The sequence below is a fragment of the Colobus angolensis genome, unplaced genomic scaffold (genome assembly GCF_000951035.1).
Source record: "Colobus angolensis palliatus isolate OR3802 unplaced genomic scaffold, Cang.pa_1.0 Scaffold25, whole genome shotgun sequence".
Lineage (NCBI taxonomy): Eukaryota > Metazoa > Chordata > Mammalia > Primates > Cercopithecidae > Colobus > Colobus angolensis.
In genome coordinates this window covers 4,851,898-4,871,342 of record NW_012115710.1, presented here as the reverse complement: position 1 = coordinate 4,871,342, position 19,445 = coordinate 4,851,898, and the positions used below count along the sequence as shown (strand labels likewise).

The following is a 19,445-nucleotide window of genomic DNA, read 5'->3' as shown; positions in this document are numbered from 1 at the left end:
CGATTCTCCTGCCTCAGCTTCCTGAGTAGCTGAGATTAAAGGCACAGGCCACTATGCCCAGTAAATTTTTGTATTTTTAGTAGAGATGGGGTTTCACCAGTGTTGGCCAGGCTGGCCTTGAACTCCTGACCTCAGGTGATCCACCTGCCTCTGCCTCCCAAAGTGCTAGGATTACAGGCCTGGGCAACATGGCGAAACCCCATCTCTCATCCTAATTTTTGTATTTTCGGTAGAGACAGGGTTTCTCCACCTTGGCCAGGCTAAATCTCAAACTCCAAAAGTGATGTGCCCGCCTCAGCCTCCCAAAGTGCTGGGACTACAGGTGTGAGCCACCGCAACTAGCTACAGTTGTTAATTTCATCGACTATTCAATCTGTATTCAAATTTCCCCAACATACTTAAAATCTGTTGATTATTTCTTCCCCAGTTCGATGAAAAGGGTCTGTTGTGTCCCTAGCCATATCCCACACCCTATGACGGTGACTGGTGCCTGACACCCACCAGGAGATACATCAATGTTTTTATCCTTGTATTGATTCCTAACTCGTGGGGTTGTTGGGAGCAGAAGATCAATAAATGTGAAACCCCCCACACCCCCTAAACATTTGCCCCATGGCTATGGCTGCCCCCCACTTTTGAATCCTCATTCTGTACCTCTGTGAGGTCAGCGAGGTGATGTCATTTGCACAGGGACACACAGCAAAATGCATGGCAGGGTCCCAATTCCAACCTGAATTTGTTCAACTCCAAAGTCACATTGCCCGGTACATGGCAGGTGCCCGATAACAAGGATCATTCCTTTTCTCTGTTACTGCTTGTCCCAGAAAGCAGGAGGGACATAAACGTATGGCCCAGGGCCTTCAGGAGGACACCCTCCTTCCTCTTCCCCACGCGAAGCCCTCTCCCACCATCCATTAACACTCCCTGCCCCTCAGTCCACAGGAAATGTGTGGATGACACACGAGGAGATGGAGTCCCTTACGGCCACGACCAAGCCCGTGAGTGCCCCCTGCCGGCCGCCTTGGGGGTGGCACTAACCCTCTTTAGGGGTGGGGGCAGGGACCGAGTCTGTGGCCATCCCTAAGTCCGCTCCTTGCGTCCTCCTCTGCCTGCCCCTTAACTCACCCCTTCTCTCCCCTCTTCCTACTAACGGGTCAGGAGACCAAGGAGATCAGCTGGGAGCAGGTAGGGGACGCGGGGCGGGGCGTGAGCGCATGAACACGCTGTGCACGACGCATGGATGCTCCTCCTCCGAGCCCTGCCCCTGTCCTCACCAGAACATGCCATCATCCCCATGGGGGGGCGCTGTGCCAAGCTTGGCTCTGGACTGTTCCATTATGGCTTGGTGGTGGGGAGGGTAGAGGGGATGCGATGTGGAAGCCCAGACTGTTGCATAGTCAGCCTTATGCATGGACCATTTCATCATCGTGGATTGTGGGGGCTCTAAGGGGCTTCAATTCTGTAGCTTAGGAGAGACGCTGAGCAGCAGGTGTCCCTATAGTGGAGGGGGCCGGGGCTACAATGGACTGCTCAGTGTACCAGGGCCAAGGAGGAAGCATTGGCTGTGGTGGTGGTGAGGTAGCCAGGCTGAATAAGAAACTGGGGAGGAAGAGCTACACTTTGTTCTCAAGAAACAAGAGGTGGCCAGGCACGGTGGCTCCTGCCTGTAATCCCAGCACTTTTGGAGGCTGAGGTGGGCAGATCACCTGAGGTCAGGAGTTTGAGACCAGCCTGGCCAACATGGTGAAACCCTGTGTCTACTAAAAATACAAAAATTAGCCGGGCACAGTGGCTAGCGCCTGTAATCCCAGCTACTTGGGAGGCTGAGGCAGGAGAATCGCTTGAACCCAGGAGGTGGAGGTTGCAGTGAACCAAGATGGCACCACTGCACTCCAGCATGGGTGACAGAGTGAGATTCCGTCTCATAAAAACCAAACAAATAAACAAACAGAAAAATCAAGAGGCATGAGCTGACTGTCCACAGAGGAATTATGTTTGACTGTGGTCATAGATCACATATGTCCAGCCAGGGGGAGGTGTGGATTTTGTGCTGATGCTGAAAGGAGTGAGGGACTTGGGGCTCATCTGGAATATTGTCCTGGGCCAGATACAACATTAGACAAGTATTTTCAGGACATTGCAAGAGTGATGGCCCTTTCTTAGTGGGAGAGCTGCCTTGAAAGAATCCATTGTCCTGACTTGGGGGTGTAGTGACGTTGGACTGTACTGAGACAGAGTTAAAGCAGTGCTTCCCCAAATTTAATGGGTATTGGGGTGGCACGCACCTGTAGTTCCAGCTACTTGGAATACTGAGGCAGGAGGATCGCTTGAGCCCAAGAAGCCAAGGTCAACCTGGGCAACATAGTAAGGCCCTGTCTCTAAAAAATAAACAAATATGGCCGGGCGTGGTGGCTCATGCCTGTAATCCCAGCACTTTGGGAGGCTGAGGTGGGTGGATCCCTTGAGGTCAGGAGTTCGAGACTAGCCTGGCCAACATGGTGAAACCCCGTTTATACTAAAAAATACAAAAGTCAGCCTGGCGTGGTGGCATGTACCTGTAATCCCAGCTACTCGACGGTTGAGGCAAGAGAATTGCTTGAACCTGGGACGGGGAGGTTCCAGTGAGACGAGATCGTGCCTCTGCACTCCAGCCTAGGTGACATAGCAGACTCTGTCAGAAAGAGAAAGAGAAATAAAATAAAATGAATAAAGAAAAATTAAAAAATAAATATAATGTATATTTCAAATCACCTGAGGGTCTTGTGAAAATGCAGATACCGACTTCAGCAGGCCTGGAATAAGGTCTGAGATTCTACAATTCCAGGAAGTCCACAGGTGATGGTGATTCTCTAGGTCTCAGGACCACTGTTTGAGTAGCCAAGAGTATATGTTGTTTGTCATGAAGAACTAGGAGACAGCTCTGGATTGGTCCATTATCTTGAGCAGAGATTGGTCACTGTGCTACTATGGGGTGGGAAAAAACCTTGGATTGGGAGGTTGGACTGTACCCCTCTCCTGCATAGTGGGAAGGGGCCAGAGGGTCTGATTCCTTCCTCACCTGCCCATGGCCCCAGATCCTGGCATATGGCGACATGAACCACGAGTGGGTGGGGAACGACTGGCTGCCCAGCCTGGGGCTGCCCCAATACCGCAGCTACTTCATGGAGTCGCTGGTGGATGCCCGAATGTTAGATCACCTTAACAAGAAGGAGCTCCGGGGCCAACTCAAGATGGTGGACAGCTTTCACAGGTGGGGGCTGCCTGGCCAATGGGTACAGTCCAAAGAGAAGCCCCACCCCAGAGAGTCTTTGGCCAATGGGATTGGCCATGGGAGATTCCTAGGCTTATCTTGGCCCTTTTAGCCTGAGTTCTCAGGAAATCCTCACTCTGTGCCCCTTTCACCAATGAGATGGTCCACAGGAAAAGTTCAGATCCTGAGATGGCTTGGCTAGTTAACCCTGTATCCCCTCCAGGCTGGCCAATAGGAAGTGCCTATTGTTGAAAATGCCTCACCTCCTGAGGCGGTCAACAGTCAATAGAACCGATCAGCTCCCCACCCTTTCCAAGAAGAGCACAGCCAGTGGGGAGGGACCCGTAGGAGCAGCAGCCAGGGGGATTGGAAGGCTCATCCGTGACTCCACTTCTCCTGCTGCTCAGGGTGAGTCTACATTATGGGATTATGTGCCTGAAACGGCTTAACTATGACCGGAAGGACCTGGAGCGGAGGCGGGAAGAAAGTCAGACCCAGATCCGAGGTAAGTCGAGTGTAAGGGCCCCTTTGGGAGCCAGGTGGAGGGTGTAGAGCTGGATGGGGAGGAGAGGGGGTGGGGAGAGGCCGGAGAAGAAGATTGGCACCATAACCGAGGGGTGGGGCCAGCGTGGGGGGCGTGGCCCAAAGAGGAAATGGAGGTGTAGGTATGGGCTAAACTGAACTCTCCAGGCCACGGGAGGGGCACGGCTGAGGGTCCTTTCCGTCCCCAGACGTGATGGTGTGGTCCAATGAGCGGGTCATGGGTTGGGTGTCCGGGCTGGGCCTGAAAGAATTTGCCACGAACCTCACGGAGAGCGGGGTACACGGGGCACTGCTCGCCCTGGACGAGACCTTCGACTACTCCGACCTGGCCTTGCTCCTGCAGATCCCCACGCAGAATGCACAGGTGAGCTGCCGCTGGGCCTGGAGCATGCTAGGCGTCCCCACCTCGCAGACTGCACGCTCCAACCGCCCCCTCCACCTCCTCTTTCCAGGCCCGGCAGCTCCTGGAGAAGGAATTCAGCAACCTTATCTCCTTAGGCACAGACAGGCGGCTGGACGAGGTGGGCGCGGCAGCAGCTCAGAGGGCTCTGCTCCCGGCTACTCGAGAGGCGGCGCTGAGGGGGCGGGACCTGACTTTATTAAAGAGTTACAGTTGGAGGCGGGGCCAGGAGAGGGGCGGGGTTAAGGGAGAGGTGCGACCCGGAGAGGGGTGGAGTCAAAGGAAGGGGCGGAGTCAGACGAGGCCCGAGTCCCTCACCGGCTGCCCGGCTCCTATACCTAGGACAGCGCCAAGTCTTTCAGCCGCTCCCCATCCTGGCGGAAGATGTTCCGGGAGAAGGACCTCCGAGGCGTAACTCCCGACTCAGCTGAGATGTTGCCCCCCAACTTTCGTTCGGCTGCAGCAGGAGCCCTGGGCTCTCCGGGGCTCCCTCTCCGCAAGCTGCAGCCAGAAGGTGGGGGGCTCCCAAATGCGACATCCCCTCCTCTCTTCCCTTGGGTTGGACGTGGACCACCTCAGTAGTCCAGGTTCTGGAATGGCCTAGTCCTTTCTCGCCCACCCCTGAAGAATGGACTGCTCCAACGTTCCGGACCCCCCCCCTCAGGATGAAATGGATAAATCCCACTCCCCCTTCCCAAGGCGGGAGTGAACTCGCCCAAAGCGAGTTTGAGTCGGAAGGGAGGGAAACCCATGTGGAGCCTGGCGATCGTTGTGACATCGGGAAGGGAAGTCCAAAGGGAGGAATCCTGGAGAGGAACAGGGAGGAGGGTACTCCAGGCTGAACCGCTGCTCGCTCTCCCTCCAGGCCAGACTTCTGGGAGTTCCCGGGCAGACGGCGTTTCGGTCCGGACCTATTCCTGCTAGTGCAGGCCTCCAGGTGAGGACCGTGCTGGGCGACCTTGGGGGTGCGGGGCGGCACGGTGGATATTCACTGCTCCACGCGCTGCCCGGCGTCATGCAGGTGACCTCACTCGGACGGAAGAATCTTCCCGAGGCTGGGCTGTTCCCTCTCGTGCCGGGACTGTGGCCTCGCCGGGGAGAGCGGGCGGGGGAGCTCGCGCCTAGGACTGGACCATCTGTACAGACCAGCGGGCGTGCGCGCGCCCGCCTCGCACAGGGCCGGGGCCTGGACCAAACCACATGAACTGGACTGAGGGGGAAGAAGCGGGCAGGAAGAAATCCCGCCCCAAACGTCCGCCTTCCTTTTCTCTACTTTGTAATTTATTGATCAGTTTCTGTTGGGAGACGGGTGTCCTTTACCCGCGGGAAGGGGGCGGGGCTTCCCTTCCGGGCCGCATGCGGGGAGAGGCTGCCCCTCCCCTTTTTCCTGCCCAGTTGCGGGGCCCAAGTCTTCCTTCTTCGTCCGAAAGGAGGGGAGGGGAGACTCGCTGCTACAAGCCTCGCCCCCTGTGCCACTCAGCTCCGCCCCGCCGCGTCCGGTCGCCGGTCCCCCGGGTCATCTGCGGGCGGGGTCCCCTCTCCCTCCCCCGTGTCTCGTGTCCCCGGGGCCTCACCGCCCCCCGTGCTGTGGCCGTGTCCGTGCCCCAGGGGTAGGGGGCGCAGAATGGCGCTCCCCCTTCCCCTCTGGCTCCGGGGTTTGCATGGGAGAATCCTCTTTCCACGATGCCGCTGGGCGACGTGGCGTGGGGGCAGGGGGGCAGTGGGGGAGCCCTCGCCCCCGACTCTCGGTCGGCCTCCCCGCCCCAGGCGTCACTCAGTGATCACGGGTAAAGAGAACTGTTTCAAAAAGCTCCTTTGTTGACTGATATTTTTTTTTGGTAGGGGGGCGTGTTCAACCAACCTCCTCGAGCCAGGAGTCCAGGCCCCTCATCCCTCAAGTCTAGGTCCAGGTCCCTAGAGCCTACTCGCATTCCCTGATGCCCTGAGATTCCCAGACTCCACGTCTCACAATGAGGTTTCGGGGAGCACGTTTATTCAGAGAAATAAATATGGCTCATGGAAAGGGGTTGGAAGGCAAAGGGAGGTACCCCTGTGTCGCAGTCGAGCGGCTGGGTCAGGGTTCCGGCGTTTCCAGCATGTCCGCCAGGGCTCTGGAGAGGAGGACGCCAGAAGTTAAACAGCTGGTGTTCAAAGCTCACACCAGGACGCTTAGAGATCATTAACCCGCCCATTTCATGGACGAGGAAATGGAGTCCCAGAGTCATCCGATAACTCATAGCGAGACAACCACTTCTCTAAATGGGGTTTTACACACTCTCCTCCCCCAATACACTTACTGATATAGGGACGAGGAGAAATAGTCGACGTAGCTTCCTGTGGGAGAGCAGAAAAAAGAGGCTTGAGGGGTACTGCACGAGCAAAATTAGGTGGCCACTCAGTATAGCGTGCGAGATTAGTGCTAGCGCCACCTCCTTTTCTCTAATTCCTTCTTCAAACTGAATCCCTTCTACTGGACCCCTTTTTCGTTCTGGGTGATTCCGTTCTCCAGTAGCCCCGCCCCTTCGATTCCTACTTGAGTTGACCTCGCCCATTAGGGTCTAGGCCTGCACCTCAGCCCTCCACTCATTTATGTCCCTTGACTTCAGCAACTCCACCTGGTGATCCTCGAGCCAGGTCCCGGTCCACGTGCTCACAGCTTTGGCCACGCCTCCCCTCTTAACCCCGCCCCACCAGTCTTCCGGGCCAGCCCCTCAGGTTTGGCTCCGCCCCCACCAGGATTCACCACGCTGGGCCTGACACCTTCTTCAGGTTTTTCCAGGGCCCTGACCATGCTCACCTGGAGTGCAGACCGTTTCGCAGACCAGCGGGCAGAGATAGCAGAACTGACAGTGCTGGGGGTGGGGACGGGGAGAGAGAGTGAGCGTGGGGCGTGGCTGGGGGCGGAGGTAGGATAGGGCCGGGACCAGACCGGATCAGAGGCTAGGTCTAGGTTAAGGTTGGAGTCAGGATTGCTTGTGGAGTCAAGGTTGCATCGGGGTAAGGGGTTAGGTCAGAGGCCAGTATTTAGGGGTGGGGGTCCTCAGAGGGTCCCGGTGCATCCTAAGGCCCAGTGGAGCCTTGAGTGTGAGGTGAGGTCTCACCTGGCACTGGTCGCAGTGCTCACCCATGTTCTCCTCATCACAGTGACAGCTCTCACATTCAGTGCATCGCTGGGGACCAGGGGAGCCTGGTTAGACGGAAACTCTAACCCCACTTGGGAGACACCTGCCCCTGGTCCACCCCTGCACCCTGGACGCTTCCCCAGACTCTACCCTCTTTATCTCTAACACTGAGCTCTGTATCTGCCCCCCCAAATCAGCCTCTCTCCCCTCCGCTGGCCCTGGTTTGTTTCCTTTCTTCCTTCCTTCCTTTCCCTTTTTTTTTTTTTTTTTTTGAGAGGGAGTGTCTCTCTGTTGCCCAGGCTGTAGTGCAGTGGCACAACCTCGGCTCACTGCAACCTCCGTCTCCTGGGTTCAAGCGATTCTCCTGCCTCAGCCTTCTGAGTAGCTGGGATTACAGGTGCATGCAACCACGTCCGGCTAATTTTTTGTATTTTTCAGTAGAGACGGGGTTTCACCGTGTTAGCCCGGATGGTCTCGATCTCCTGACCCCGTGTTCCGCCTGCCCTGGCCTCCCAAAGTGCTGGGATTACAGGGGTGAGCCACCATGCCCGACCCTGCCCCTGGTTTTCTATCTCATGGTGACCCCATGTCCCCCACTCAGAGTGGGCTCAGGTGCTCTCTCCACCCCCCCCTCTATTCTCCCCCTAGCCTATCAGCCCCTGTGCCGTCCCTCCTTCCCCCGACTCTCTTTGCCACAGACCCCTGTCTCTGTCCCCACACCCCAAGATGCAGCTTGGGTCTTGTCCTCTCCTACCTGAATCACTGCCCCAGCCTCCCAGCCTTCAGTCTGTCCTCACCTCACATGCCTGCATAAGGATCTCTTCATTCGGAACTGACCCTGGCCTGACCTTGCTCTGAGCCCTCCCACAGCACCACCCCAGGGCCCCTGGGACAGATTCTGGGGACACGTTGGTGGGTGGATCTGGGCTGGGGACATACATTGCAGAAGGAGCAGTAGCCACACAGGGACCCTGGCTGGTAGTTCCCGTACTCCTGAGCGTCCTGTGGACCTGTGGGGACAGAAGGGCAGCAGTGACCCAGGCTGACTCGGTTCCTCCACACCCACACCAGCCCAGGCCACTTACCTGTGTCCTCACTGCTTTCCTCCTCACTGGAGGCACCTCCAACCTCCTCTCTCCTGTCCAGTGGGTTGGGGATGATGGTGAAGTGGGGCTCATCTTCCTCCAGCCCCTCCTCCTCCTCCTCCTCCTCGCTGTGGTCTCGGCTCAGTGGGGCCCCAACTTCAGCCCTCTCTTCCCTCCTCTCCTCCTCTTCTTCCTCCTCCTCCTCCTTGTTTTCCTTTTCTTCCTCCTCCTGATTCAGGCTCAGGCCATGACCTTCCTCCTCATCCTCCTCATCTTCCTGGTCCCGGCTGCCATGGTGGGTGCCTTTCTCTCCCTGCTCTGAACTTTCATCATCTTCCTCATGGGAGCCGGGGTCCTCTTCCTTCTCCTTTTCCTCCTCAGAATCATCCTCCCTCACATGGCTTCTATCCTTGACCACTGTGTGTCCTGGGGGGTGATGGCTCATCTCTTTGATGGACCCTCTTTGACCATGGCCAGTTTCTTCATCTTGGTGACTTTGCCTGTGGTTGTGGACCTGGTGGGCAAGCTCAGTGGAGACCTCCTCATCTTCCTCCCTGGGGACTCTGTGGTGGTGATGGTGAGGGACTTCTGTTTTATACTCATCTTGGAAGTCCACTTCATCACTCTTGTGGCCTTGAGGTTGGTGGCTTGCAACACGGTGGCTGAACTGGACTGTGATCTCCTCTTCTTCCTCTTCCTCATCTACAAGGCCATGGTGGACACGTTGGGGACCCTGGTGCCAGTGTTCAGTGGACACATCCTCATCTTCTTCCTCTTCTCTGTGGCCTTGGTGCCTGTGGTCAGGGACATGATTGTGGTGTTCACCTGAGACAGGCTCATCCTTTTCCTTTCTGTGGTCTTGGTGCCTGTGGGCCTGGTGTCCATACTCAGTGGAGACATCATCATCATCATCATCATCATCATCATCATCATCATCATCATCATCATCTTTTTCTTCTTCTTCTTTGTGGCCTTGGTGTCTGTGGCTGGGGCGGTGATGGTGGTGTTCATCTGAGACATCCTCATCCTCTTCCTTTCTGTAACTTTGGTGCCTGTGGGCCTGGTGTCCATATTCAGTAGAGACATCATCATCATCATCTTCTTCTTCTTCTTCTTTGTAGCCTCGGTGTCTGTGGCTGGGGCCGTGATGGTGGTGTTCATCTGAGACGTCCTCATCCTCTTCCTTTCTGTGACCTCGGTGCCTGTGGGCCTGGTGTCCATATTCAGTGGAGACATCATCATCATCATCGTCATCTTCTTTGTGGCCTTGGTGCCTGTGGCTGGGGTCACGATGATGGTGTCCATCTGAGACATCTTCATCCTCTTCACTCCCGTGGCCTCGGTGCCTGTGAGCCTGATGTCTATACTCAGTGGAGACACCATCATCATCATCACCATCATCGTCATCGTCGTCATCTTCTTCGTGGCCTTGGCTGGGGCCATGATGGTGGTGTCCATCTGAGACATCCTCATCTTCTTCACTCCCGTGGCCTCGGTGCCTGTGGGCCTGGTGCCTGTACTCAGTGGAGACCTCCTCTTCTTCCTCCTCCTCCTCATCCCCTTCTCCTTCGTCATCTTCCCCATCATGGCCTCGGTGTCCATGCCTGAGGATATGATGGCGATGCTCACTGGACACAACTTCGTCCTCATCCTCGTCTTGATGGCTATGGCTCCTGTGGCTGGGGAGGTGGTGCCTGTGCTCAACTGAGTCTTCCGTGTCTTCACTCCCATGGCCTCTGTGCCCACGGGCCTGCCCACCATGCTGTGCAAAGACCTCCTCACCTGAGACATCCTCGTCTCCAACCTCGTGGTCTTGGGACCTGTGGCCTGGGAGTAGGTGCCCATATTCCTTGGGGATGTCTTCATCCTCCTTGTCACAGTCTGGGTGGCTCCAGAAATGATGCCCATTCTCTGTGGAGACATCCTCGTTCTCATCTGGACGGTCTCTCGGGCTGTGGAGGTGGTGGCCAAGCTCTGCCGATGCCTCCTGGGAGAGCCCGGTGACTCCGGCGTTGTTGTTCCAGTTGCTGAAGCCCAGCCCGGCCCCTCTCAGCTGCTGGGTCATGGCCGGGGGGAGGAGCAGGCTGGCCACCCCAGCCCAGAGGACAGAAGTGTGCAGCCATGGCCTACGGTGGCCCATGGGGACAGACAGGCAGCACTGACTCCAGCTGCCTCTGCGGCGAGGTGGACGAATGTTGGGGTCTTTGTCCCTTTGGGGTCGGTCTCTTTTTTTCTCTGTGTCTCTCCTTTGCTTTGTCCTTTCGGTCTCTGTCCACCTTCTTCTGGTCCTTGCTGCCTGGCTCTGGACACCCCTCTGAGGCTGTCTCCGGAGCCCCCTGACCCCCCTCTGGGGCCCTCCCTCCCCATTCCCCAGCCAATAGGGTCTTTCCCCTCCCCTCTCTCCGGCTAAATTTACTCTCAGCCCTGAGTTATTCTGGGTCAGTCCCCGCCTGCCGCCTCCTGCTCCTCCTCCTCCCAGCTGGGGAGGGGACCAGTGAGGGGTCTCTCCCCGGCCAGGAGATGGGGGCCAAGGGACTTGACTTTGACCTACCAACAAGCTCATGTTTGGCAGCTGCAAAGACAAAGGCTAGACTTTTAGCAGGTTTTGGGGGGAGCCTGGGGCACCTGGGGGAGGCAGAAGAGACTTATCAGAGGGGAGAGACCCCTCCCATGGAAGGACTGGGGGTTCGATTGTGGGGTGTTTCCAGCCGAAATGACACGTGCTGGTGAGGGAGTGATGCCAATATTGAGGCCCTGGAAGGGGGGGAAAGGAACATGGCCCCTAACACACGTGCCCATGACCTCCTGTCCCTGGAACTCAGATCTGGGGGCAGGGACTGGGCTAGGCCAGGGCTATAAATACAGCTGGGAGGGGTAGGGGGACTCAGGTTACGGAGGCCACAGCTGTCCCCGCCACAGAGGGCTGGCAGGAGACAAGTGGCCTTGCCCGTCTCTGTGTTTCAGTGTCTCCTGCTCCTCACCGATCATGACTGCCCCCACTAGCGTCTCCCTTCCTGTTCACAGGTCCTCCTCTCTCTTCCATTCTGTCCTCTGCTCTTTCAGGGTCCCTGTCCCTCCTCCATGGCATTGCCTCTCCCTCTCACTCTGGGCTTCCGTCCCGCTCTCATCTGAGTGTCTGTCCTCTACCCAAGTCTGTGTCCCTCTCTCTCCCCTGTGCCCTCTCCCCTAAATCTCTGGCCCCTCCTTTCTGAGTTCCTGCCCTTTGCACAATTCTTTGGTTTTTGCATCCCCCTCTGCCCCTTGCCTCAGTCAAGGTGTCTCCTCCCCATCTCTGGCATCCACCTCTCTGGGTCTCTGTCCCCCTCTCTCTCTGGGTTTCCCTCCCTCTCTCCCTGGGTCTCTATTCCTCTCTCCGTGGGTCTCTGTCTCTCTCTCTCTGAGTCTCTGTCCCCCTCTCTGGGTATATGTCCCCATCTCTCTCTGGGTCTCTGTCCCCTTCTCCCTGGGTCTCTGCCCCTTTCTCTGGATCTCTGTTCCCCTCTCTTTCTGGGTCTCAGTTCCCCCCTCTCTCTGGGTCTCTGTCACCCTCTGTCTTAGAGTCTCTGTCCACCTTTCCCTGGGTCTCCGTCCCTCTCTGTCTCTGGGTATCAGTCCCCCTCTCTCTGGGCCTCTATCCCCTTCTCCCTCTGGGCCTCTCTCCCCCTCTCTCTGGGTATCTCTCTCCCTTTCCCTGGGTCTCTGTCCCCTCTCTCCAGGTATCTGTCCCCCTCTCCCTGGGTCTCTGTCCCCCTCTCTCTGGGTCTCTGTCCCCCTCTCTCTCTCTGGGACTCTGTCCTCCTTTCTCTCTGGGTCTCTGTCCCCTCTCCCTGGGTCTCTGTCCCCCACTCTCTGGGTCTCTGTACACCCCTCTCTGGGTCTCTGCCCCCTCTCTGTCTGGCTCTCTCTTCCCATCTCCCTGGGTCTCTCTCCCTCTCTGTCTATCCCTGGGTCCCTGCTGCCCCACCTTCTGATTCTCTGTCCCCTAAGTCTTTGTCTCCCTCTTTTTGGGTTAAATTGTCCCCTCCCTGTCTGGCATCCTCCGAGTCTCTGTTCCCTCTCCGCCACTGGCCCCCAACTCCTTCTGTCCCCATCTCGCTCTTGCCCTCAGAGTCTCCCCTACCAGTCTCTGGGCCCCCACAGCCCCTGGCTCGGGCCTCTGCACCCCCCAGGTCGCTGTCCCTCTGTCCCCTTATCGAGGCCTGGGACCCGCCCTCTCCCCGCCTCCCGCTTTGGCGTCTCCAAGGCTCCCCGCCCCGCAGACCTCGCCCCGCCCCAGGCTGGGCTGGAAAGTGGAGGATCCGGTTTGCCCTGGGCGGGTCTGGAATCAGAGCAGGCCGAGAGAGCGCCGGGGCCCTGGGCTGCTGGAGGTTGCGGCGGCCGCGGCAGCATGGTGGTGTCAGAGAAGGAGCAGGTGAGCGCCGGACCCGGGTCTGCGGGAGCGCGGAGCTGGGGACCTCGCCTCCAGGCTCCCAGCGCTGGACACCCAGATTCCTGGGTCAGATGAAGGAGGGGGATGGGAGGGTCCGTGTTCCAGGGTCCCTGGCATGGGGGTCGAGATTCCTGAGTCTGGAGCGGGAGGGCGCTGGGGGCCCGGACTCCTGTGTCCGTGGGGAACGCACAGGGTGGGTGGCTCTGTGTCCCGTAGGACAGAACTGGGTGCCCCCCACCCCACTTCCACCCCTACACTTGTTCCTGTCCCCAGAGCTGGATCCCCAAGATCTTCAAGAAGAAGACCTGTACGACGTTCATAGTTGACTCCACAGATCCGGGGTGAGGAGTTCGCCCCTGGACTGACCCCAGAGGGTCCGCAGCCCGCTGACCCCGCCCGCGGATGGCCACGCCCCTTCCCCATTCCTGGACTCGGGGACCTTCCCAAGGGCGTTCCCTGCCGGCTCTCTCCCTCTAGGAGCGTTTGGGTCTGTGTGGACACCCGCCACTCCCCGTTCGCTATTCTCCCGCTCAGGGTCAGTGTAGACGTTCCAGGGCTCGGTTCTGCTTCTTTCCTCCCCGATGTCTCTTCTGTGTGCCTTTGTCACTTTCTGTGTCTCTGTCTTTCCCTTTTGGGTATTTCTGTTTCATTCATTAATTTAGTCGTTCATTCATCCATCCATCCATGCAAGAAACCCTCACTCAGCGCTCCCAAGGGAGGAGGTCCCTTTAGCCTAATTCAGTGGCCCTGCCAGGGTTCAAATTTCCCTGGGACACGTGCTGTGTGGCTTTGGGCAAATCATTTCACCCTCTGGGTCCCGTTTCTCATGTGAGTATGAAAAGAAGCTTGATCTCCCAGGGTTATTATGAGGATTAAACAAGTTAATGCTTGTGATATTCCTGGCACAGTGCTCAGCAAGAAGGCCGGCAAGTATCTGCAGCTCCCACTGGGAGGTGGCAATTACCGCTGGGAGGCGCTGTGCTTGGTGGCCGGGGACACCACTTGAGCTAGATAGGGTGTGTGTGTCGGTCAGGAGCTCCTGCCTTTAAGTGATGGCCTCTCAAGCGGATCCAGGCTTTCTAGTTTCTTTCTTTCTTTCTTTTTTTTGAGACGGAGTTTCGCTCTGTCGCCCAGGCTGGAGTGCAGTGGCGCATCTCGGTTCACTGAAAGCTCCGCCTCCCGGGTTCACGCCATGCTCCTGCTTCAGCCTCCCGAGTGGCTGGGAGTACAGGCGCTCCCCACCACACCCAGCTAATTTTTTTTGTATTTTAGTAGAGATGGGGTTTCACCATGTTAGCCAGGATGGTCTTGATCTCCTGACCTTGTGATCTGCCCACCTCGGCCTCCCAAAGTGCTGGAATTACAGGCGTGAGCCACCGCGTCCGGCCAATTTTTTTTTATATTTTATTTTTTTATTTTTTTTAGTAGAGACGAGGTTTCACCGTGTTAGCCAGGATGGTCTCGATCTCCTGACCTCATAATCTGCCCACCTCGGCCTCCCAAGGCACTGGGATTATAGGTATGAGCCACCGCACCTGGCCCAGGCGTTCTAGTTTTTTTGGTTTTTTTTTTTTTTTGAGACAGAGTCTGGCTCTGTCACCCAGGCTGGAGTGCAGTGGCGCGATCTGGGCTCACTGCAACATCTACCTTCTGGGTTCAAGCAGTTCTCGTGCCTCAGCCTCCCGAATAGCTGAGATTACAGGTGCCCACCACCACACCCAGCTAATTTTTTGTATTGTAGTAGAGATGGGGTTTCACCCTGTTGCCCAGGTTGGTCTTGAACTCTTGACCTCAGGCAATCCACCTGCCTTGGCTTCCCAAAGTACTGGGATTACAGGTGTAAGCCTCCGTGCCCAGCCCTCTAGTTGTTTTTCAGGACAGTTTTTGGGGTAGGGGAAGTATCCACATTCCTCCTTCAGTGTGTATTTTGTTATGACTATATATTAGTGCAGTATTGCTTGTCAATTGTGGATAAATAAACAGATATGCGCTTGTTGGATGTGAGTGCTCAAAACCTTTTTACTGATGGGGCAGCGTGGTCAAGACAATTTAGGAAACTCTGGTCTGGCCTGAGGAGGAAGAAATGCAGAGGATAATTATAGTAAGGCAAGGGGTTGCAGCTCCCAAGGACGAGCCACTGGGCTCTGTGGGAGCTGGGGGGAGGTGTCTGCTTAAGACTGGGAGGGTACACAGGGTGTCACTAATGCTTTCTGGAGGAGGAAGAGTGGCTAGTGAGGTGACATTTGAAAGTGGGCTGGAGAGAGGCCCATGGAAAGCAATTTGGGGCCGGGCGTGGTGGCTCACACCTGTCATCCCAACAATTTGGGAGGCCGAGGCGGGTGGATCGCCTGAGGTCAGGAGTTTGAGACCAGCTTGGCTAACATGGTGCAATCCTGTCTCTACTAAAAATACAAAAATTAGCTGGGTGTGTTGGCGCACACCTGTAATCTCAGCTACTCAGGAGGCAGGAGAATTGCTTAAACCTGGGAGACGGAGGGTATAGTGAGCCGAGATCATGTCACTGCACTCCAGCCTGGGTGACAGAGCAAAACTCCATCTCAAAAAAAAAAAAAAAAAAAAAAGAAAGAAAAGTGATTTGAACAGCGTGTGCAAAGTCCTTGCTAAGGACCATAAGGTGCAGCTTGAATATGAATCAAAGTTCAGGGTGCAGGGAGCACTGTCAAGAGAGAAGAGGCTGCAGAGGAGGGCACGGCCACGGCTTGCAGGGTGTCAGAGGCCACCCTAACGGGCTGGGACCTTGTCCTGGGGAGCTGGGGCATCACCGTAGTGGTGGGGTTGGCTCTGGGTGTGCAAAAGCCTTCTGGGACTGGGAGAGGATGAACAGGAGCTCTGGAGGAGTCTGGATAGAGGGTCTGAGTGGGAGGCGTAGTGGCCTGAGCCAGGTCAGGGCTTTTGGGACACAGAGAGGAGGGGATGGGGCAAAGACTCGGGGAGCAGGAAGGCAGAGCTTGGGGACTGATGAACGGGGGAGAGAGGGGGTGCCCCCATTGGTGGATGGCTACCGGACATATGGTCTGCTGACTGGGACACAGTGGCGCTGTCCCCGAGATGGAGCTCAGGAGGGCGAGCAGGTTTGGGAAATGCCGCTAAGTGCGATGTGGGACTCTACATATGAGCGGCCTGGGGGAGCCAGGGGCATGTGGTGACGGAGACTTGGGAAAGGTCTGGACTAATGTCCAGGATCTGAGAGGTCCGAGAGGTAGATGGTAATTGAAACTGGAAGTAGGTAAGACGTCACCGGGAAAACAACTTGTAAAGTCAGGGGAGTTGCAAACTGGCAATTCTATAGCCAATTGTGTGTGTGTGTGTGTGTGTGTGTGTTTCGAATAGCATTTAAAAACATCTGTCTTCTGTCTCTCTTTTTTTTTTTTTGAGACAGGGTCTCGCTCTGTTGTCCATGCTGGATTGGCACGATCACGGTTCGCTGCAGCCTTGACCTGCTGGGCTCAAGCAATCCTCCCACATGAGCCTCCTGAGTAGCTGGGATCACAGGCTTGCACCAGCATGCCTGGCTAATTTAAAAAATTGTTTTTGTAGAGACCGGGTCTCCCGTCAATACCAGACCAGGCTGGTATCGAACTTCTGGACTCAAGTGATCCTCCCGCCTCATCCCGCCCGCCAAAGTGCTGGAATTACAGGCGAGACCCACCATACTTGGCTACCTCTTTTTGTTTTTTTTTTTTTTTTGAGTACAACATCTATAGTAATGTTGCCTCTTTCAATTCTTCTTCTTTTTTTTTTTTTTTTTTTTTTTTGAGCCCGAGTCTCCCTCTGTCGCACAGGCTAGAGTGCAGTGGTGCGATCTCGGCTCACTGCAACCTCTACCTCCTGGGTTCAAGTGATTTTCCTGCCTCAGCCTCCCGAGTAACTGAGATTACAGGCGCCCACCACCATGCCTGGCTAATTTTTGTAGTTTTAATAGAGATAAGGTTTCACCATGTTGACCAGGCTGATCTCGAACTCCTGATCTCAAGTGATCCACCCACCTGGGCCTCCCAAGGTGCTGGGATTACAGGCATGAGCCACCGTGCCTGGCCCTGGCTACTTCTTTCTGTTGAGTTACTTGCCTGGCCTCTGCACGCATCGAGTTTGAGAACCATGTAAGGAAGGCTTGCACTGGGAACATGTACACTAAAGGGAAGTGAAAAGGAAGAAAAAGCCACAAACAAGGCAGGCACGAAGCAGCCGGGGCTGGGAGGAAGGCCAGAGGGGCAGGCATATCCTGCCAAGGAAAAGGTTTTCCAGAATGAGAGCCTTACATCTGTGGCCAGGGCCACTTTTGATACAGTCAGATGAAACCTGAATAAGGGCCGTTGTATATGGAGCCAGGCAGGTAATTGATGATCTTAATCAAGAACAATTTCAGGCCAGGCACGGTGGCTCACGACTATAATCGCACTACTTTGGGAGGCCACGGTGGGTTGATCACTTGAGGTCAGGAGTTGGAGACCAGCCTGGCCAACGTGGTAAAATCCCATCTCCACTAAAAATACAGAAACTAGCCAGGCACTGTGGCACATGCCTGTAATCCCAGCTGCTCAGGAGGCTGAGGCACGAGAATCACTTGAGCCCAGGTGGCAGAGGTTGCAGTGAGCTGAGATCGTACCACTGCATTCTAGCCTGGGAGACAGAGTGAGACTCCATCTCAAAAAAAAAAAAAAAAAAGAACAATTTATTTCAGTTTCTGTGGCTCCACCGAGGAAAGAGGGCAGGAGGCAAGGTGTGCAGAAGGAATATCTCCTAGCACTGAACATCAGAATTTTCCACGATTTTGGAAACGTTCTATATCCACATCCAGTACAGCAGTCCTGGCCACAGGGGGCTACTGGGCACTTGGAATATGGTCATTGTTCCTGAAGAACTGATTTTTTTTTTTTTTTGAGACGGAGTCTCGCTCTGTCGCCCAGGCTGGAGTGCAGTGGCACGATCTTGGCTCACTGCAACCTCCACCTCCTGGGTTCACACCATTCTCCTGCCTCAGCCTCCCGAGTAGCTGGGACTACAGGCTCCTGCCACCTCGCCGAGCTGATTTTTTGTATTTTAGTAGAGACAGAGTTTCACCGTGTTGGCCAGGCTGGTCTCAAACTCCTGACCTCAGGTGATCCACCCTCCTTGGCCTCCCAAAGTGCTGGGATTACAGGCATGAACCAACCACTGCACCTGGCCTGAATTTTTTATTTGATTTAATTTTAACTTATTAGAACAGAAAGAGCTCCATGGCTGTAAAGAACCCCATGCAGCCATCATATTGGACAGCACAGGCTCTGGACTATTCGTTGAAGACCTTTTATTTTATTTTATTTTATTTTTTTTGAGGCAGAGTCTCGCTCTGTTGCCCAGGCTGGAGTGCAGTGGCACAATCTCTGCTCACCACAACCTCTGCCTCCCCGGTTCAAGTGATTCTCCTGCCTCAGCCTCCTGAGTAGCTGGGTCTATAGGTGCACACCACCATGCCCAGCTAATTTTTGTATTTTTAGTAGAGACGGGGTTTCACTATGTTGGCCAGGCTGGTCTCGAACTCCTGATCTTGTGATTTGCCCTCCTTGGCCTCCCAAAGTGCTAGGATTAGCGCGAGCCACCGTGTCCAGCCTTATTTCTTGTTTTTAGTGACATGGTCTTGCTCTGTCGCCCAGGCTGGGCTGCAGTGGTATGATCACGGCTTATTGCAGCCTTGAACTCCTGAGCTCAAGTGTTCCTCCTGCTACAGCCCCCTAAATAGCTGGAACCACAGGCATGCACCACTACACCTGGCTAATTTTTTAATTTTTTTTTGTAGGGATGGGGTCTCGCTCTATTGCCCAGGCCGTTCTCAAACTCCTGGGCTCAAGCAATCCTTCTGCCTTGACCTCCCAAAGTGCTGGGATTGTGCCCAGCGTCCTTGAAGTTTTGCTCAGAAGAGCAAACTTCCCAGGAAGTAGCTGCAGGGGAACTAGGGACTTCAAGGATGGAGCTGAAATGGGTGAACGGACAAAGTGGGTGAACTGAGGCATGCCAGGGCCCTGGAGGTAGACTCAGGAAGGAAGAGGACACTTTATTGTAGTTCTCACTGTGCCAGGACCTGGCCTAAGTGTGTTTGGTTCATCCCATGTGTAGATCAGTTAGCCGTTCTTTTAGTGTTTTTATGGCTTTGCCAAATCCGTGTAGCATCTCTGCTATCCCTTCTGTAAAACTGCTCTTAAATCTACTCACTAGGTTTGTGTAAATACAGGTCTCCCCTGATATCTGAACTCCTTCTGGAATCTGGAACAAAATAATTTAGATACATTTTTCTCTTTCTTCTCTTCCTTTCCTTTCCTTTCCTTTCTTCTTTTCTTCTTTTCTTTCCTCCTTCCCTCCCTCCCTCCCTTCCTTCCTTTCCTTCCTCTCTGACTCTCTCCCTCCTTCCCTCCTTTCTTTCCTTATTTTATTTTATTTTTTTTTTGAGATGGAGTTTCGCTCTTGTCGCCCAGGCTGTAGGGCAATGCTGTGATGGCTCACTGCAGCTTCTGCCTCCTGGGTTCAACCGATTCTCCTGCCTCAGCCTTCTGAGTAGCTGGGATTACAGGCACCCGCCACCGTGCCCAGCTAATTTTTGTATTTTTTTTTTAGTAGAGAC

General features: G+C 55.3%; 3 protein-coding genes across 4 annotated transcripts in view; 2 read left to right on the top strand and 1 right to left on the bottom strand.

The window, feature by feature from the left end:
* The window catches only part of PPFIA3 (protein tyrosine phosphatase, receptor type, f polypeptide (PTPRF), interacting protein (liprin), alpha 3), a 27,097-nt gene extending 21,092 nt beyond the window's left edge, over window positions 1–6,005 (top strand). Inside the window, exons 18-27 of the mRNA XM_011946527.1 lie at window positions 505–529; window positions 936–998; window positions 1,159–1,185; window positions 3,075–3,250; window positions 3,658–3,755; window positions 3,982–4,157; window positions 4,246–4,314; window positions 4,536–4,707; window positions 5,059–5,130; window positions 5,215–6,005. Coding sequence (XP_011801917.1) covers window positions 505–529; window positions 936–998; window positions 1,159–1,185; window positions 3,075–3,250; window positions 3,658–3,755; window positions 3,982–4,157; window positions 4,246–4,314; window positions 4,536–4,707; window positions 5,059–5,117 — 865 coding nt within the window. The 3' untranslated portion in view covers window positions 5,118–5,130; window positions 5,215–6,005. The remainder of the gene's footprint in view (window positions 1–504; window positions 530–935; window positions 999–1,158; window positions 1,186–3,074; window positions 3,251–3,657; window positions 3,756–3,981; window positions 4,158–4,245; window positions 4,315–4,535; window positions 4,708–5,058; window positions 5,131–5,214) is intronic.
* A 159-nt stretch (window positions 6,006–6,164) lies between these two features.
* Window positions 6,165–11,278, bottom strand: HRC (histidine rich calcium binding protein). Of its 2 annotated transcripts, none has more exons than XM_011946406.1 (7): window positions 9,595–11,278; window positions 8,401–9,258; window positions 8,255–8,325; window positions 7,295–7,363; window positions 6,991–7,045; window positions 6,491–6,527; window positions 6,165–6,304 (listed from the first exon to the last, which is right to left on the bottom strand). In XM_011946406.1, exons 1-7 carry the CDS (start codon window positions 10,961–10,963, stop codon window positions 6,268–6,270), a joined length of 2,496 nt encoding a protein of 831 aa, XP_011801796.1. In that variant the 5' UTR covers window positions 10,964–11,278; the 3' UTR covers window positions 6,165–6,267. The 2 variants fall into 2 exon arrangements, with proteins under 2 accessions (XP_011801796.1, XP_011801795.1); XM_011946405.1 differs by having other exon boundaries at window positions 8,401–9,274; window positions 9,611–11,278.
* Window positions 11,279–12,686: 1,408 nt separating this feature from the next.
* Window positions 12,687–19,445, top strand: part of LOC105514869 (transient receptor potential cation channel subfamily M member 4-like) — a 38,209-nt gene continuing 31,450 nt past the window's right edge. The window contains exons 1-2 of the mRNA XM_011946526.1: window positions 12,687–12,811; window positions 13,103–13,170. Of these exons, the coding sequence (XP_011801916.1) occupies window positions 12,788–12,811; window positions 13,103–13,170 (92 nt within the window). The 5' untranslated portion in view covers window positions 12,687–12,787. The remainder of the gene's footprint in view (window positions 12,812–13,102; window positions 13,171–19,445) is intronic.